Source organism: Pteropus medius, unplaced genomic scaffold, assembly GCF_902729225.1.
Source record: "Pteropus medius unplaced genomic scaffold, Ma_sr-lr_union100, whole genome shotgun sequence".
Taxonomy (NCBI): domain Eukaryota; kingdom Metazoa; phylum Chordata; class Mammalia; order Chiroptera; family Pteropodidae; genus Pteropus; species Pteropus medius.
The window spans coordinates 1,211,880-1,230,655 of record NW_024342473.1 but is presented as its reverse complement, the minus strand read 5'-3'; the positions used below and the strand labels follow the sequence as shown (position 1 = coordinate 1,230,655).

Genomic DNA, 18,776 nt, shown 5'->3' with positions numbered 1-18,776 from the left:
TGCCTACAGCACCTGGTCTTCCTAGGTGGTGTCCCATCCAAGTCCTAACCAGGCCCTATCCTGCTTCCAAGATCAGATGGGATCTGGCTTGTTCAGGGTAGCATGGCCATAGATGGGAGTGGGAAATTTTGTGAGCAGAAATTTCTCTGGTCTCTTTTCTCACCAGAACAGCGCTAGCGTATAGTCCACTGATGTTTTAGCAAGTGTAGCTGGCCTCCTAGGTGATAGAGTCTGCAAAAGGAATTGAATGTGGGAATCACTACTGCTACACTCTGCAGCTTTCTGGTTCCCCAAAAAAATCTTTAAAAAAATGAAGAAAAAAGATAGCGACAGAAGTGAAGGCCTTATTACTGAAAAGTCAAAAATGTAACCTGAGTCTATTTTTATTGAGTTTTTTTTCTTTGTGGTGGTGTTTGAAGGAGTTTAATAAATAACATCCCTCTCTCTCCCTGCTATTCCATCCACTATGAAACAAACCGTAACTGCACAGTAGAACCACCTGAGGAGATATGAAAAGCCCAGGATGCACCCCAGATCAGTGGGTCAAACCTCTTGGAGTGAGGCCCAGGAATCCATTGCTTTCATAGCTCCTGAGGTGTTTCAAGTGTGTGGCCAAGTTTGAAAACCATGAGTCTACACTCAGCCATTGTTTCACGGAGACAATGCAGCACTACTGGGTGGAACCTTGAATAAAGTTTAACTCTTCCACTGTATTTCTGTTTTGAAAAAATGCCTTCACTTGATGCTACAATTTCCTTCTACCTTTCCACTGAATGCTCAGAGTTTCATTTCTTTTTATTCTCCCCACATAATGGTTAACAGGTAAATTCTTCTTATATTATAATTTGAGTTTAATTCAGTGTAGTCCTTTGTTCTGGTTAATTGCTTTCTTGATTGCTAACTACCAAATCAAATTTAAAACCATGCATCTGCCAGTCACCTACCGAAAGTGAAAATGATACCAGAAAATTCACATTCAGGCTTCATTATTTTGTTAGGGACACATTCTCATTTTTAAAGATATAAGCATTTTCTCTCATCATGAGCATAGATGAGGAAATAAGAAAATGAAAATAAGAGCAAAAGATTTTGAACTGCCCTTAAGTCTATGTTGGCATAGAAAGGAAGAAGCACTGGCTCTCCTGCCCATCCTAGCTATTGTGATCAATGCATAGTCTAGGCTTTTGATTATAAAAAGGAATAGTAACTGCACAATGATTCCTTAATTTAAGTTTTGAATGTTCTCTCCTGTTAAGTCCACTGTACCATGCTTTAATGAATTCTCTTCTGGTATATATCACATCTGTAAAATATAAAACATCTTTTGATGCCTAAGAGGAAATCACAGGAAAATAAGTACCTAAGAAATAAAATCCACAAGCCTAAATTTCTGATCATTTCCGAAGAGCCACTCCAAAAGACATTTTCTTATCTGATACACAGATAATCTTATGAAGTATACTAAATGTTGCTCCATGTGTACACTTCAGTATTTTTAAGATGTTTTCTTATCATACTAAGAATTCTTTATTCTAGGATCACTTTACTAAAGAGAACTTATAAGTTGTTTTCCAAGTATACATCTTTTTCTCTTTTCCTATTTTTGTTCAGTATTCTTTTCAGTGGTCTCAGCATAAATGTGTCCAGATTTATTTTCTAAGCCCAGATTGCCTTCATTGAACTTTCTCTTCTTGTCTCCTTATAAAAGTCCCTTTTTTTGTTAATCAGGTAAAATAAAACTACTACCGGCTGTCATGTTTTAAAACAGAGGCGCAAAAGAGGCTCTCTATTAACATATGCTATTATGTTAGAAGGTGAGGGAAAAGCAGTCACACATAAGTATGCTAAAATGTCCAGTTTTCACCACTCCCTCATGTGTAATTAGATCTAGAATGTTCTGGAACTCTGATCAACCATTCTATTACAGATTAGGTCTTACTGAGTTTCCCTTTGCATTGAGAAGAGAGAACAAGAGCAGCTTGCTCGAATAAGAAACCACCTGAAAGTAAAAACAAATCATAAAGAAGTTTTTGTCCAAAACACTTGGAGCAGACAACACTTGGCAGAGACAGCACTTTGATGATGCTAGGGACACTGGTTATTATGCCTTCACACACACAAATTGTAAATAAAAATAAATGAATAAAATAAAATGGAAATGAGGAAGGACTGAAGGGAAAAGCTGTTGCAGGGCTTGAAATTAAAGCTCCATTATTTCAACAGGAAAGAAGAATAAGCTACGAGTTTATTATCTTTCATGGTTAAGAAACAGAATCCTACACAATGATCCAGAAGTGGAAAAGAAACAAGGCTGGATCACCGTTGGGGACTTGGAAGGGTGTATACATTACAAAGTTGGTAAGTCTCCAGACATGGAGTTGTTGTTGTATACTCAATTTCATTTTGTTAAGTTTCATTAAGTTTTTTTTTTCTGTTAGGTATTGATGATGCATTTGTGACCAGTTTAAGATCTAACTGAAACCTTACATATACTTACATTATTTCCAAAAAACATCAGATAGATGAAGTTCTAAAAATGAATTCAGAATAAAGTCCTACGCTCCAGTTTAAACTTTTATATTCACTCCCACCCACCCACTAAAATGACAATGAAAGAATAAAAATGCCATAAACCCACAAGGACAAAGGGGCCAAGAGAAGAGAAACTGGCAAACAAGATGTCAAAAAAATTGAACAAAAGTAGTTGAATGACTGAAAACAAACCTGGCTGACAGGAAATGCTGAATTTTAAGTTTCCGGCGAGTAAATTCATCAAAATCCATCCAATCACTCAATAGAACCCAGAAAGGCCAGAGCCTGAGGCCCCAACTGTATCTGAGGTGGCAGTGTAGAGTCAACTGAAAATAAGAGGATTGTTGGAGAGTTGATGAGCAGTAAGTCTTTTAGAAGCCAGTCAGGCAGCCCCTGCCCCCCACCCCCGCCCCAACTCACACACACGCGCACACACACACACACACTTTGAAACAGAAGACTTAAGGTTGGCACAGGCAATCTGATGATACAGAATACTGAATTGTGAGGACACACATACACATATACCTCCATCCCCTGATTAGCTACCAAAATGTTGGCAGCCAAGCTTAAATTCCCAAGCAAGAGATTGAAAGATTTATCTTTGGAGAAACTAAATGGCCAGAAACAAAAGATGTTCAGGTACTGATATTTGAAATGCCATGAAAAAAGCTTGCTGTCTTAACTTCTTAAAATGAAACCAGTCAATAAGCCCACTTATACCAGATATGGGGAAATTAACTAGTAGCAATGAAACTTAAATAGAAAGAAAAGACTTTAGAGGAAACAAGGATAATGAGGAGTGGAAGAATATTTTAAAGAAGCTATAATAACTTCAGAGAGATTATAAAAACTGTTTCCATAAAAAAAGAATAGGGACTATTTAAAAATGTGAAGCAAGGTTGGGAGAAGTCATTCAGAGACCAAGAAAAAAAATCTTGGAAATTAAAATATATTGGCAGGAAACAAATGTAATAGAAGTGTTAGGTCTACAGCCATGCTACCCAGAACAAGCCTGATCCCATCTGATCTCAGAAGCTAAGCAGGGTAGGGCCTAGTAAATACTTGGATGGGAGAACACCTAGGGAGACCAGGTGTAAGCTGACAAGGTCCTTGCAATCTGTGAGGTCAACCAAGGGTTGCCTCGCCTAAAAAATAAAAATAAAAAAAGAAATGTTAGAAGACAAAGATGAGAAGTTCCGTAGAAAGTAGAACAAAAAGGAAAGGGGGTAGGGTGGAGAAAAGTTAAAAAAATAAAAAGATCAGTCTAAGTGGTTCAAAATCTAAGCAGTATAAGTTTTAGGAAAAAGAGAAAATAGGAAATGGAAGGGGGAATAAAGTATCAAAGAAGGAATACAAGAAAATTTTTTATAACTAAGGCCTTCAAATCCCAAATTGAAAAGATTCATTGAGCACCTAGTATAGTGGATGAAAAAGGCTCACAACAAGATGTATCAACATGATATTTCAGTACCCAGGAAATAAGAAAGACCTTAAAGCATCCAGATTATAAGTAAACAAACAAACAGTTTACATATAATAGACCCAAAATCAGGTGGTCTGGAACTTACCGGTGATGCTAGAAAATTAGATGACAAAGGTTTCAAAATTCATGAGGGAAAGATTGTTTCCACTTAGAATTTCATAACCCATCTGTATTATCCAGAGTTCTCCAGTGAAGCAGAACCAATAGGATATATATAAAGACAATATACATATACATCAATCCAAGTAGAGTGGTAGATAGAGTTAGTAGATAACTTCCACAACTGAAAAAAATTATAAGCATGTTATTTAGAAATATATAAATAAATTGCTAAGGAAGTAGTTAAAAGTATATTAAAGACAGAATGTGTAAACAGAAGGGGCATGCTACAGAAAAAGAGCTCAAAGAGCAAGAATTTGGTCAGTTACCCTGGGCTGTCCAATTTTTTTAAGAACAAAGAATATTCTGTTTGTTCAGATGTTGTATTTAAAAAATGACAGTATGTGTACTATCTTAGTCTATTCGGGCTGTTATAACAGAATACCACAGACTAAGAGGCTGATAAACAACAGGAATTTATTTCCCACAGTTCTGGAGGCTGGGAAGTTCAAGATCAAAGTGCAGGCAGATCAGCGTCTGGTGAGGACCCTCTTCCAGGATCATAGACAGCTATCTTTTTATCGCAACCTCATATAGCAGAAAGGGAGACGAATCTTTCTAGAGTCTCTTTTATAAGGGCACTAATTCCTTACACATTTTTAATAATTGGAATTCAATTTTGAATAATTAGAAAATAGCAGCCTTTATGTCTCTACCCACTGTTAATTTTTCTACCAGGTCTCAACTACTTACATGTCAGTGAACATAAAAGCCAAGCAAGGAAACATCAAGGGATATTATGAGGATTCTTATTACAATGAATAGTTCACATCAAGACCTAATAGTTAAAGACAGTCCTAAGCCAGTTACATCTTTACATGAAGAAGGAGCCTTCAACATAAAACACAAGTCCCCAAGTATTTTGAAAACCCAATACACTAAAGGAAATTAAATCTATATTTCTGAGAAAATCCCACACCAACAGCATCACCCTCAATTATGGTTTTATATATGTATGTGCATATTGTGGCTTACACATTTATTAATACAAAAACTTGAATAAATTGATATACTTTTTTAATTTCTAAATTTTCTATTACAGTTAAATATGAGAGGATTAAGTTCTTGGTAATTGCCTTAAAGAATGCTGTGGAGATATACGCTTGGGCTCCTAAACCATATCATAAGTTCATGGCATTTAAGGTAAGCAGGCATGCGATTACCTAAAAAGGGCTTTTTTTTAATTTTAGTTTTCTACCAGTTAACGAAGTGATCTGTCTTACACATAGACTAATAATATTCCTGTATATAATAAACCTCTTTAAAAAGTAGAGGAACTCTTAGATTTATTATTCTAAATGCGAAGACTAAGTATTAATAAATGCTATAAAATTAGTCAAATTAAAATTTGGGTACACTCTCCTCCATTTCAAATATGAATCATCATCTCCAAGTGGCATCTAGCATGGGATGGTTCCCAGGTGAATCATTAATTGTGATATTAAGCAATGAGATTCATTATACAGCCACCTAACTAAGGCACACTCTGATATTTCATCTGAAAAAGGCAAACCGAGAGCAGCACTGAATCTCAAGGTTGAACTGAGTCTCTAAATCTTGTAATCCTCATAAGCCTTTGAGGGTACAGTCCCTAAAACTCCCTCGATGCTCCATATATCCATTGCTATTGTATTTCTCTGAAATGAAGACTGAGTGTAGTCACATCTGAAACCCGCCTCGTTTCTCTGCATTCTTCAATTTTTATGGCTTTTTCATTTTTGACCTTGTCGGAGTCTCTACCCATCATGGTTAGACTGATCATTCATGAGATTCGACAGGAGTGGGATGGAGATATGCTTGTCTCATTGACCCCAGATCATGAAAGCTGACTCCCAAAAACCAAAAGGGATAGTACTTGGGGCCAGTACTTCAGTGTTTTCAGAGCTGCATAGTCTACCCATAGCCAGTGTGAATTTATCTTCTGTTTATTTTCTCTCTGCCTATGTCTCTTTCTTTATATTTCATTGGCTCCCATTTTCCCTTTTGACTATTATTCCCTTTGACCCCTTTTGTATTCTTTCTTGCAACATATGCCATGTGAGGGCAGAAGCTGACTTGAGAACATTGTTAGGCCTTCTGGGCTGAATCACCCACTTCTTTTTTGTTCCCTTAGTGCAAAGGACCCATTTGTGATATGCTCAGGAAGATAGAGTCATCAGTGGAAATGGGCTTTCCTCCATAACCCTACTTTTATGGAGAGAAATTTTTAGAATGCATTAGGTTAGTAAGAACACTTAAGGGATGACTCCTAAAAGCTAAACGTGATACTGCTGTTCTGCAAAAATCTCTCTCCGCAAAAGCTTTTCAGTCAAGATCCCATTCCAGTTCTGAAGTTACTGCTATCAGTTTGCTAGCCAAAAAGTATATGAGAGATTGCAAAATGCTTTATTCAGCAGATCACACCCAGCCTGTAAAGAAGGAAGAGCAAAGGCAAGGACTTGAATAAAAACTGTTGGAGCTGGCAGGGAATCGAGCCCTCCCATAGGACAAAGATACGAAGCTAGGGCCTCCCATACTGTGAGAATGATGTTAGCCAAAGATGAGAAGAAAGGGATCTGTTAGGGGGCAGTGGCATTATACTGAGGCACTTGTGGTTTCACAAATTCTCTCCAAGACTTAAAGACTCAATAAGGTAGAGTATGATAAATAACTGCAAAGAAAAACAAAACACTTGACAGCTAATTAGGGCGTTGGATTCAAACACATAGAACCTTGATGAACTTGGCTGGGGCTCTTTTCTCTCTTTCTAGTTAAACCCAACTAACGAACTAAGCATAGTTCTCTGAAGTCATCTAGGTTGTTGCATGTATCAATAATTTGCCCCTTATTATCGCTGAGTAGTATTCCATAGTATAGATATATATACCACAGTTTGTTTAACCATTTACCTGCCAAAGGGCAACAGGGCTGTTTCTAGGTTGAGGAATTATGAATAAAGCTGCTATCAACACTCATGTAAAAAAAAAAAAATGAATCGTGAGTCTTGTGATGTTCCACACTCACCCCCCTTCTCCATCACCGAAACTCATCTCAAATCTCAGCATAAGTTTAGAGAAAATGCCAATCCGATGCCCATTAATTCACTGAAAGAAAATGAGAACCAGAGCATGCTTATTAATTCTGAACGGGCTTAGCACAGAGTTGGCTCTGCTGCCTACCCCAGGCTATCTCTGAAAAGATAGTAGCCATGCATGGACTTGTCTGTCACAAGGGAAGGAGAGAGACCAGAGAGATAACTAGACCTCCTTTGAGAGAAAAGGTCAAAAGTAAGCAGAAAAGAATAGTAGTACCCAATCACCAAGTTGTTAATATATGACAGACAATAGTATCGAAAATTGACTATAAACCACTTCTCTTCCCTGGAGGGCAAGGGGTGGAGAAAAGGGCACAAATGGGTGCTAGGCCCTTCTTCCTAGAGCCAGAATATAAACAGGCCTGAAATTGAAAGAGAAATTACCTGGCTTTTCAATTTAAGAAAGTCAGATATTAACTTCCCTAGGCAATATGGGTAAAGGAAAAAAATTATTAAGATAAGCTTTTTGAATGATATATACACTCATGGGGTGATTTTTAAAGTCTTTTGCAGATCTCCAGCACAAGCCACTGCTTGTTGATCTCACAGTAGAAGAAGGTCAAAGATTAAAGGTTATTTTTGGTTCACACACTGGTTTCCATGTAATTGATGTTGATTCAGGAAACTCTTACGATATCTACATACCATCTCATGTAAGTTCCTGGAAGCAGACTGTCAGGGCTTTCTGTACAACAACCTGAATGTAGAATGAGATTTGCTTTTGCGCATTTTGAGTGGAAGTCATGCTAATTTTTACTAATCAGTAAAACAGATGGACTTTTGGCCTTCACTAAAGAGGCAATGCTTTTAATAAATAAAACATGTAAATTTAACTAATTTTTATGACTGCTTAAAACTGAGTAACACATGAGAGCAGTTATTTAGCATTCACTGGGCCTGTTGTCTTGGACTTTAGATTAAAATACATATGGTGTTTTTCCTTCAAGGGCATAAGTTTTGTTTTTTAAGCAGGGGTACGGTAGATGGGTTCCTATTTTCAGTTTTTGAAGTGAGCTTGGTTTATTTTATGTAGGAAAAGGCCAATGGTCCTTTTTCTGCTATTTCTGTTTCTCTTTTCAACTTGAGGGCAGTGTCATATAGTGGAATCAGACATACTGGAGTGCATACCCTGGCTCTAGCCTGTATTTACTTTGCAATAATGGCTGCATTAGTCAATCTCCAACCCTCAGCTTTCACATCTGTAAAATGGGGATAAAAGGACCTATCCCATAGGATTATCATCAACATTAAATGAGGTAATGCATCTAAAGTACTTGGCACAAGGCCCTGCAAATTGTAGTACATATTACTATACTGACACATTGCCTAAAACATGACTTTTAAAGGAAAACTCTGTACATGGTTTCGCTTAGTAGGACTGGTACAGTGTAAGTTCTATTTACTGTATGTAATCCCAAGGCTAACATACAGTAAAAACAATCAGTAAAGTCTGAGACTAATCTGTTGCTGATTGGTATTTTGAGATTTTAAAGACTTTATTCCAAAGAAGCACAACAATTTTTAAAAAGTTGTTTTAGTATGTGACACTCAAATGCACACACCATTCATTGATGCATTACAGCTTTTCACCACATGCGTGGGTATGTGCACACGGGACTCAAAGCTGTGTTCTCGTTGAGGTGACTGGGACATTGCCATGATCATCCATGATCCTCTTCTTCTTACGCACCCAGCACCTGCTGGACTGCCATGACATTCTCAACCCAGGAACATGGCAGTCCCGCATCTCTTTCCTGGAGGAATTCAATCTACACTTATTAATTTTTTTAAAGCGTGGTAATTTAAATTTTTTTCTAAGAAAACCATTAATTTGTATTATTCTGTTATTTAGACACACAGATAAATAATCTGTGTTATATACTCATAGTCTGTTTGGTAGGAGTCCATTTCGGTCCCACCTTTTGGCCTCATTTGGGCTGTCTCCATCAGATTGAGGTGATTTGCATTCTCCTCATCTTTTTTGGAAATAGATGGAAAATGCATGATTTTCAATGTCTGTGAGACCTGTGCTCAATTCCCCTTCTACCACCAAATATTAGTACCGCTTCGGTCAATTTTCATCATCCCTCTGAAATGTAGTTGCCTGATTTGTAGACAAAGATACCTCTCATGAGGAGCTATTCTGAGGACTAAATATTAGATATGTAAAAGGTCCAGTGCTTGGCACAGAGTTATTGTTATTTTTAGGAATAGGTAAATTCTGATTCTCAATCTAGTGCCTAGGTTTGTGTTTACCACAGTATATGACAGTTACGTGGTCAAGTTAAACAAATCAAAATATCAATCTCTAGAGTGAAAATAGGGGCGGGGAAACCCTCTTTTTTAATTCGTAGAGATTAATAGTCAAGATGTCTTATTTCAAAAAGAATAATGCCTGGCTTTTCTTTGTCTTTTAGATTCAGGGCAATATCACTCCTCATGCCATTGTTATCTTGCCTAAAACCGATGGAATGGAAATGCTTGTTTGCTATGAGGATGAGGGGGTGTATGTCAACACCTACGGCCGGATAACTAAGGATGTGGTGCTCCAATGGGGAGAAATGCCCACATCTGTGGGTAGGTTAACCATTCCTTATCTCCTTCAGCAGTTACACCCCCCAAATGAAACGAAAGTCAAGAAATGTGAAACAACCATTTGATTCTACCAAAAAAAAAAAAAGTCTGTGAATAACACTTGTAAGGCTTGCTTTGTCCGTTTATCTCATGTCGTTTGTCATTTTTGTGGTTAAGATGTGAACAGATGCTGTGAGTTATTGCCCATCTAATGTTTTTAATGCAGTTTTGGAAATTCCTTTTGACAGCCTACATTCATTCCAATCAGATAATGGGCTGGGGCGAGAAAGCTATTGAGATCCGGTCAGTGGAAACAGGACATTTGGATGGAGTATTTATGCATAAGCGAGCTCAAAGGTTAAAGTTTCTATGTGAACGAAATGATAAGGTAAATCCGTTTCAACATTTGCATTAGTGTTTGCATTTTAAGAGACCACCAGGTACCTGTGAAACCTTCATTTTCCTTTATACTGATTTGAATCACATCTGTGTTAAACAATATTATCTTGAAATGGCATTATTTGGTTTGATTTATGTGAACCCTCAAAATATATAATCACATATCCAAACACTTCTAAAAATTTCTTGTAAATTCTTAGTAACTTCTTTGGCCTGCAGGCTCTATGATGACTCAGCAGACACCCCAAATTCTCCTAAGCACTTAGAAGAGTTGGTCCATCATTAATCATCTCACAGTGGGTCAACTTTATATTCCACTTTTAGACTTTTCAGAAAGTCACTGTAGGGACCGAACCCATCATATTATATTCACCTTTAAATGTAAAACATTTGACACGTAGAAATATAAACTTTTAAAAAAATGTCACCCATTCTTTATGGAATGCACAATCACAAACTCAACTAGTGCCATGTCCTGTGTCATTCCAGCCATGTTTCTTCTGAAATGTCATAGGGGGACATTTTTCCAATGAAAGTGGCAGTGTCCATCTGGTATGATCAGTCACTCCAGAAGGGTATTCTACAGCAGTGCTGCTTCTCCCTTGCCCTCCCTGTAGACTAACCCAGAATTTTTAGTAGTTAAGCCAGACCGTATTTGTGAATTCATCCTTTGTGACTGTGGCCAACTTAGAAGTGCTGTCCCCAAAACAGCAGACATAAACGCCTATAAAAAAGAATGTAATGGCTTGATCAGATGTATATCTCTTAGCTCACCCTGGTTCCCCAGAAGCCAGACTGGTCTTAGCCTAACCCTGGAGGTCTGGGTCTAGACCAGATTCAACCCTGGCCAACTACTCTAACCTGGTGTGGTCTGTTGTGTCTAGGGGGACAACAGCTGTAGGTGGCAAGGATGGTTCCAGGGCCTGACCAGAGTATGCCAGAAAACAAACCTGACCCTATAAATAAAACTCCAGCCCCCAACTACTCTCTGGGGATCATAAGGTCTTAGTATGGACTCCCATACCTCCAATTCATTGAAGACCCACTTCAACAAGCTGTTCCAGGCCATGTCCACACCCTCAGGAGCAGGCTGGGACCACACCAGTGTCTGGGGCCCGAGGTTTAGAGTCCAGGGTACACATGACCTGGAGAAAACAGCAGTCTTTTCTTTCCCATGGGTCCTCTCTGCTTCTCCATTTTGCTTCATTGACCCTAACGGTAGCTTTATTTACATATACAGCATTAGCTGAATGACAAGCATTTCCACAGAACTTCCTAAGAAGTTGTTGGGAGACAGCATTCTTCTGAAGAAGTTATGGAAATGAAGTAGCAGAGACTGTATACTAGTGACAAAAGTAAATGCCTTGAACCAAAGTTTGGTGTTGGCTGACTGAAGAGCTAGGCCACAGCCCAGGATATTTTCCTAGGGTGGTGGTTCATTAACATTCAGCTCAAGCAAGCAGCAATCCAAATTTTGCTCGCTTCTCTAGTTGTTTGATAAAATGATTTAACAGACCCCAACCTAATGGACTGTGATTCTACTTATTAATGCCATTACCTCCTCTGGCCTAGGATACGGCTGCATCAGCAGAGAAGTCACATATTAATTCTTGAAATTCCAAAGTGAATAGGCATTGAACAGTTTACCCTGTCTGACTACAACCATTTATTTTTTTTATTTTAAAATTTGAGAACTAAAGTTGTATGTATAGTAGTCAGTAGGCCCAAAATTTCCTCATGACTTTGGGAATTCAAAAGAATTCTCTTCGAAACTAAAGACTGCCTTCTTGTCATTTTGGGAGAGAGAAGGAGAGCCTCTGTGGCTTTCCAAAAATTAAATTTTTGAATGCCAGAAATCCAGAATGTTATCTTAGCACGAAACTCCCTTTAAAAATGTGAGTGCCTGAGGGATGTTACAAATCAAGACACAGCCCCTTCCATGTCCCTGAAGGCCAGTACCACATTAAATGATAGTAACTACCATAGTAATAAAGGCAGGAGTGTTTACAGATGATGCACTGTATTAAAAGGCACTTTATAAACACCAGTCAATGAGTCTTAAGAGCTGACACATGGCAAGGATAGGACATGTGAGAGAAAATGGATGGACGGTTAAAGAAAAGAGGGAAAGAAACCATGCAGTTGAACTAACTTCTTTTTAATTTCAAACAGGTATTTTTTGCATCCGTGCGATCTGGAGGAAGTAGCCAAGTGTTTTTCATGACCCTCAACAGAAATTCCATGATGAACTGGTAACAGAAGAGCACTTGGCACTTATCTTCATGGCGTTATTTCTAATTTAAAAGAACATAACTCATGTGGACTTATGCCAGTCTAGAGGCAGAATCAGAAGGCTTGGTTGAACATACCACTTTCCCCTTTTCCTCTCCCTCCACCCGTCCCAATACAGTCCATCTTTCAATGTTGCAACCTGGTTGAGAAGGAGAGAAAAAGGTGGCAGAATTTCCAGGAGATCCCCAAGAATGCTGCGTTGTCTGTGGACAAAGATGGACCATGTGCCCTTCGGAGTTAGGGATAGAAACAAATATTGTGTGCTCTTATGATTAAGCTGTGTTATGTTATAGTGGATTTTGAGTTTTGTTTTCTTTTGTTTTTTTACCTTTTTTTCTTTACCCCCTTACTTTGTAAGAATGGGGAGAAAATGCTTAATGAGAAAATTAGACCATTTTTAATTCTATCTGCCTGCTAGCTTTAAGTATATGATATATTGTAAAATTTCCAATTCCAAATGGTGAGAGACAGCACAATAAATGTACCTTATCTCCTTACACTGAAGGCCATAACTGCACAGTGGGGTAATTTTAGAACTCTTTTGCCTTCACCAACCCAAAAGGTTGCTTTTTGATAGCAACTGGCTAATGAATTTTTAAGAGAAGAAAAATACTGTACTAGTTTTCCCCTCTTTTGGGAAATAGATTTTAAATGGCTAAACTACTAGCCTTAGACTAATAAAATCGACTACCATTTTTGTGAGTCTGACAGGCCCTATTTTTATATGGCCCTGTACAGAAAGGAGTATGTTGAATGGGATAGTAGTGCCATTGAGTTGAGTTGGCTTTAGCGTTTGAGGGACCTTTAACACAATTTTCCCTCAGCTATTATGCAACAGATCAGGGCAAAAGGTGGGATGGCAGATGAGGTCATACAGAAAGAGCTTCTGGGAAACAAGCTAACACACACACACACACACACACACACACACACACACATTCTTTTTTTTTTTTTTTTTAATGCATAGAGCCTCCCTGCTAAGAGGTCACTCAGTTTGGGCTTCATTAGGAAGGATTTTGTTGAGTTCTTTCTGGATATTGGGGAGTGAATGAATCCAGGCTCTGGTCATTCCCAGCTTTCTCCTGATGGTGCCACTTTCTCAAGAAGAAAACTGTGACTGAATAATAATAATAATAATAATAACAATAATAAAAGCTTCTGAGCAGCTTGTGCTCTCTTGGTTTGGTGAGAGAAGGGACTAGACTACTATGCCTGCCTGAGACACAGCAGGCATCACTGATTCAGAATTTTATAGAACTTGAAAGCAAGGCTTTGGCCAAAATTCTAAAACCCTAATCATTTTACCTTCCTCCAAATTATCCAACATATGGTAAACAACATTTGTGCAGAAATATGTGTGTATTTAGTTCAGATTAACTTGTGTCCTTATAAACTCTTACTCAGATGATTTGAACTTTTACGTGACTGTCTGGGATTTTTTTCCAAAGCTACAAGCATGGCCGCCTGTGGTATCGAGGTGTTGCAAAAACGATATCTGTGTTGCGCTTCCTGTTTTAACCTACCTCGTTTTGTTTGTTTTGTTTCACTGTTCATCACAGCAGTGTTATCTTCAGGAGACATATAGAGAGCTCAACTGGCAATCTCAGGTGTATTTATATTTTTTAAACAAAACAGTAGTTGACCAAATTGTTGTTCTTAAAAAATTGAAAAAGAAAATCCAACAACAAAACTAATGTGGCTTGTTTCTGGAGCAAACAGTTACTGTAAACATATCAAAAAAAAAAAAATCTGCAATCCTACTGATTTTGCCTAAAATACCCGAGCAGCTGATGTACTATTAATGAGAACGAAATACACATTAGGAAAATGGAGTCATTTCAATCTGGTGGTTTCGGCGGGTTGGGGGGCAAGAAAGGGGAGTAATTCTGGTTTCTGAAGTAGATGATTATGCCCCTCCTGTAAAGGTGGTTGTCATATGCATTTATTTTAAGCGGGTAACACAGGAATGGAATTGAGGGTTATCTTCAGGCGATCACCAAGATGTCCTTATCATGGTCCCTTTAGCTCTCAAAAGCAATGAAATCCTCCCGTTCTCATTTTTACTGCTGTGATTCTGCTGCCGAATGATACTATCTTCACAAATTCCATGCAACAAATTCAGCAATAACTTTTTGGATTGAATTTAGCAACTACTATAATTGGATGCTGATGTGGACAAAATATACATATTTGGGTCTCATTCTCAAATGTGATTGCCACCAGCTCTTTATATTGCTGCTGTGGTACTTTAAACCAGAAGCTTCTTTAAATTATGTTGCAGACTGATCTTTGTTTTTATGTTTTGTTTTTATTTCTAAGTGGTGAGTTCAAAACACACAGCTTTAAATGATTTTTTTATTGTGGGATTTTGGGTACAGTTAAGAAATAAAAGGGAATCATTGTGTTTAAACATAAGGTAGTTTGTGAATGTATTTTTTAAACTCTAGATTCATTGAAACAAAAACTCTTAAGAAAACAATATTAATGCAGTCTTGTTTACAGTATGTTCAGTGACATAACATAGAACATGAGCTTTTTCTGGTGCCAACAACAATAAAACACAGACGTTAAACATCAAGCCATGCCTTTTATATTTTTGTACAAATATTTTACACTGAATACAAGGCAAAAATAAATTAAAATTGCTCCCACATATCTGTTCCCCTTAAAAAATATCTAAAGAATTCCTTGAAGCTTTTATCTTCAAAAATACATTTTCCTCCATCAGGACAGGCCCTAGCCTTGACATACTAAGGCTTAGGTCATGCAGAATATTTCAGAATGCTGTTCTTAAGGCTCATAACAAGTGCCAACTTTTTGGTTTGCTTTAATTTTTTTTTTTGATGGAGAAGGTTGTATTTTTCAATCACCTTCGTAGCATCTTAGTAAAAATGTCTTTAATTTTTAAAGTAGTTAGTTTCAGTTTTTAGCTTTAGTTCTTTTGGTAGGAGATTTTGTCTCTAGAATTAGATCATTTTATTTTTATTTTTCTACAAAGAGAAACCAAGCCCTCCTTCCAAAGTAAGTTTCACTGGATCTTTTCAGTCCTTGCTACTCTAAATTGATCATTCATTAAAATCCACTGAATCTTCCCAACCATAGTCTTGGTCCAGAGTCTAACAGGTGACCATCATTCTGGGGAGCCAGTCAGGGACATTGTAGCATGCATTCCTGCATCCAGTGGCGATAGGAATGGATGACCTGGAAGGTCCCTTCAAATAGCAAAGTCTTTCTCATGCCCTTCGCATTCCGATCATTGTCATTGCACACAATGTAAATGAAGACAGCTTGCACTAAGTTCCACATTATTTTTCTTGAAGATTTTTTAGATGATGCTTCAAGAAGACCTAATGCTATTTCAACAGGATAGATTAAGGTACAGATGTAATCCCACAAGGCTACTTGGATGGGGATTCCATCTTTCTAACACATTCACATCACTTTCTCAGATACATTCCTGATGTACTTTGCATTGAGTACACATTTTTAAAAAGCATCTAATTCCTGGTTGTCAAGACCTACTAACAGTTTTCTGTCTGCTCTTGTGACTCATTGGTAATTGCTGTCTCTGGTCCCTCCTGTGCGGTAGATTAGAAAGAGATGTGAAATTAGGCTGAAGCCTTTTGGTTTTGTCCATTGCCAGACAAGGAAGCGGCTGAAGTCTGACCTCACATTCCCTGAAGTTAAAGAAAAAGTTTTCTCTATGATTATGTATACCAGTTCCCGTCACTGTATTCTTGAAATGTGGAAGAGCTCTTTGTGTTAATAGTGTGTGCTGTCTTTGAAAGTCTGCTTAAACAGGCATCACTTGCATTTGTGCTGATTGCTTTAAAATAGAAGATGTACTACATTATTTTTAAGAAAGAAAAGAAATAGGAAAAGATCCACAACATACTGATGATGATAATTCTGAATCACCCTGCCTACCATGCTCCTGATATTCCCAAATCCCTTCTGATACTACGTTGGACCATCTCAACAATTTCTGTGAACATTAGTTACCTTTCAGTTCATTCATCAAAAATTTAAATCTAAACAAATCAAATCATAACAAACAAACCCAAAACTGGCCTACCCTGAAACTACATAGTTGAAACATAAAATCTAAACGCTTAAATTTGATTTCTTTTACTTGCCAATATGTTTCATAAATGGCACTACATTTTGGCCTTGATCACTATAGCAATATCAGGAACCCTAAAGTGTGCTATCTTTTCATGGGTCTCAAAATAGTATGAGCTGATGCCCTTTCAGAAGCCCCAGCAAAGAAGAAAATCTCTTGAGAACTCACAAGTTCAAAACTGACCTTTTGTACATTTCTACCAAATATTTTCTAGTGTTTTATTTCCATACTGTATCATTATTTTGGGAATTTTTCCACAAACAACTAGAATATTCAAAAATTTAGGTAGTATTAAATAGTAGGAGGCCAGAACTCTGCTTTGAACTTTATTCTTCTAGGCCTGCCATTCCAGGAAGTGCCACAATGCACTGAAACTAAATCCCCATAATGGCATTTTTTTAAACAAAAATTTCTACATAAGTTTTGAGATATTTTAACTCCAGATCAAAATCTTGGACTCTGTGTCCACAATGCCAAACATTCGGAAGAAGACTAGAAAATAGAGTTAAAAATGCAAATGTTCTAAAGTTTCTAGATTTTTCACTTTGTGTAGACATCGTCAAACTAAATCATCACCTTGCATAATAGGGTTTGGTTTTGATGGTTTGTTTTCATCAGCACCAAGTTACATTGCACTATCGAGGCTAAGAAAATCCTGGTGGAAAGGTGAGTTTTCATTTCCAGTAGTGGATCATTATTTGTACATAGCAAATATCCATTCCCCAGTTGCCCCTTTCTCATCTCTTCCCCTGGCATTAGTGTTAAGGAATAGAATACTGTATCATAGTTTATTTTAAAATTTCAGACATTACCCTGAATCAGAATTTCAAATGTTAAGTGACAGCAAGAAATAAATCTGCATCAGAAAAACAGATGACAGCTTGGATGAATTTTGAAACTGGATGTTGTGAAACATTTTTTATGCATTTTAGCTGTCTTATTTACAATGTTAATGTAACTATGGAGATGCCAAACATAATATTGGAAGGGAAAGCTATCATTTTGCTATGCCTACAAGTGTTTACATTGTTTAAATCTCCAGTTTTCTAAAGTGTTTTCAATTGTCTAAAATGTGCTGAAACTGGGTAAGTCTCACCTGTGTGATATAAAAGAATATAAAAGAAGAAAATATTCTTGGCATATTTTCTAGTCCAAAACTTTTGGTTACTTTCAAGTATTATTTTTCCTACGTACAAAAAGCCTTCTGTTGTCTACAGTTGTTCTAAGCAGTAGTTAGAAATGATTTGGTAGATTCTAAGCCAAGGCTTTCCCACATGGTCACTGCCATGCCCTGGACTATATTATTTTATCACTGTCAAAATGTGAATAATAAAACATTAATAATAGTAGGATGCCTGCTTGGTCCTCATTGACACAGTCATTATCCATCCCTCTTGCTAAACACCCAATTCTTTGACGCTTTTGCCATCAGCCTATAAAATCTCTAGTTACCTATCATCACTATCCCTCATTGCTTAAGTATTCTAGCTCCTGGCTCACTGTCACTGTCTCCAGCACCACCTTTTCTTAACTCCTGGTGATTTCAAGATCCACTGGGACAATCCTATAAATCCTGGCTTCTGAGTTTCTTGATCTTGCACAGTGAAACTTATCAATTATTACACTGCCTCCTTAATTCATACCAGTCAATTCTTCTCATTTGCTCTGGGTCGATCCCATCCAACCCCATCAAATAAAAGCCATTGTCCCAACAATGTTTTCTTCTCTACTGCATCACCAATTTTTCCCATTTCATTGGAGGATTTCACTACATAGTGCTGCTATCTTCCATCTATAAATACTCACCTGAGCCCCGCCCCGCCTACCACCACACTCTCTCTACCATTTTACTTATCTGCTCCCCTTCACAGACAAACTCCTCAGAGAGAATTATATATACTTACTGTCTTCAATTCTTCCCCTCCCTTAGCCTCCTGAGCCAACCCAAATCAGGCTTTCATCCTCACCATAGTAGATCTTGCTAAAGACATCAGTGATCTCCACGCTGTCAAATGCAATGGTCAGGTCTCTGACTTCATGCTGTTTGACTTACATGCAATCTTTCACATAGCTGATCACTCCTTCCTTGAAATGCTTTCTCTGCCCGAGACATTCCTCTCATGTTTCTGGCCACTTCT

At 37.7% G+C, this 18,776-nt stretch overlaps 1 protein-coding gene across 4 annotated transcripts in view; it reads left to right on the top strand.

Annotated features, from left to right (window-relative positions):
• Positions 1-15,093, top strand: part of TNIK (TRAF2 and NCK interacting kinase) — a 348,429-nt gene extending 333,336 nt beyond the window's left edge. For all 4 annotated transcript variants that reach the window (XM_039865032.1, XM_039865029.1, XM_039865028.1 and 1 more), the window contains 6 exons: positions 2,224-2,358; positions 5,220-5,320; positions 7,754-7,903; positions 9,668-9,827; positions 10,073-10,212; positions 12,396-15,093. In XM_039865032.1, coding sequence (XP_039720966.1) covers positions 2,224-2,358; positions 5,220-5,320; positions 7,754-7,903; positions 9,668-9,827; positions 10,073-10,212; positions 12,396-12,479 — 770 coding nt within the window. In that variant the 3' untranslated portion in view covers positions 12,480-15,093. The remainder of the gene's footprint in view (positions 1-2,223; positions 2,359-5,219; positions 5,321-7,753; positions 7,904-9,667; positions 9,828-10,072; positions 10,213-12,395) is intronic.
• The last annotated feature ends 3,683 nt before the right edge of the window (positions 15,094-18,776 follow it).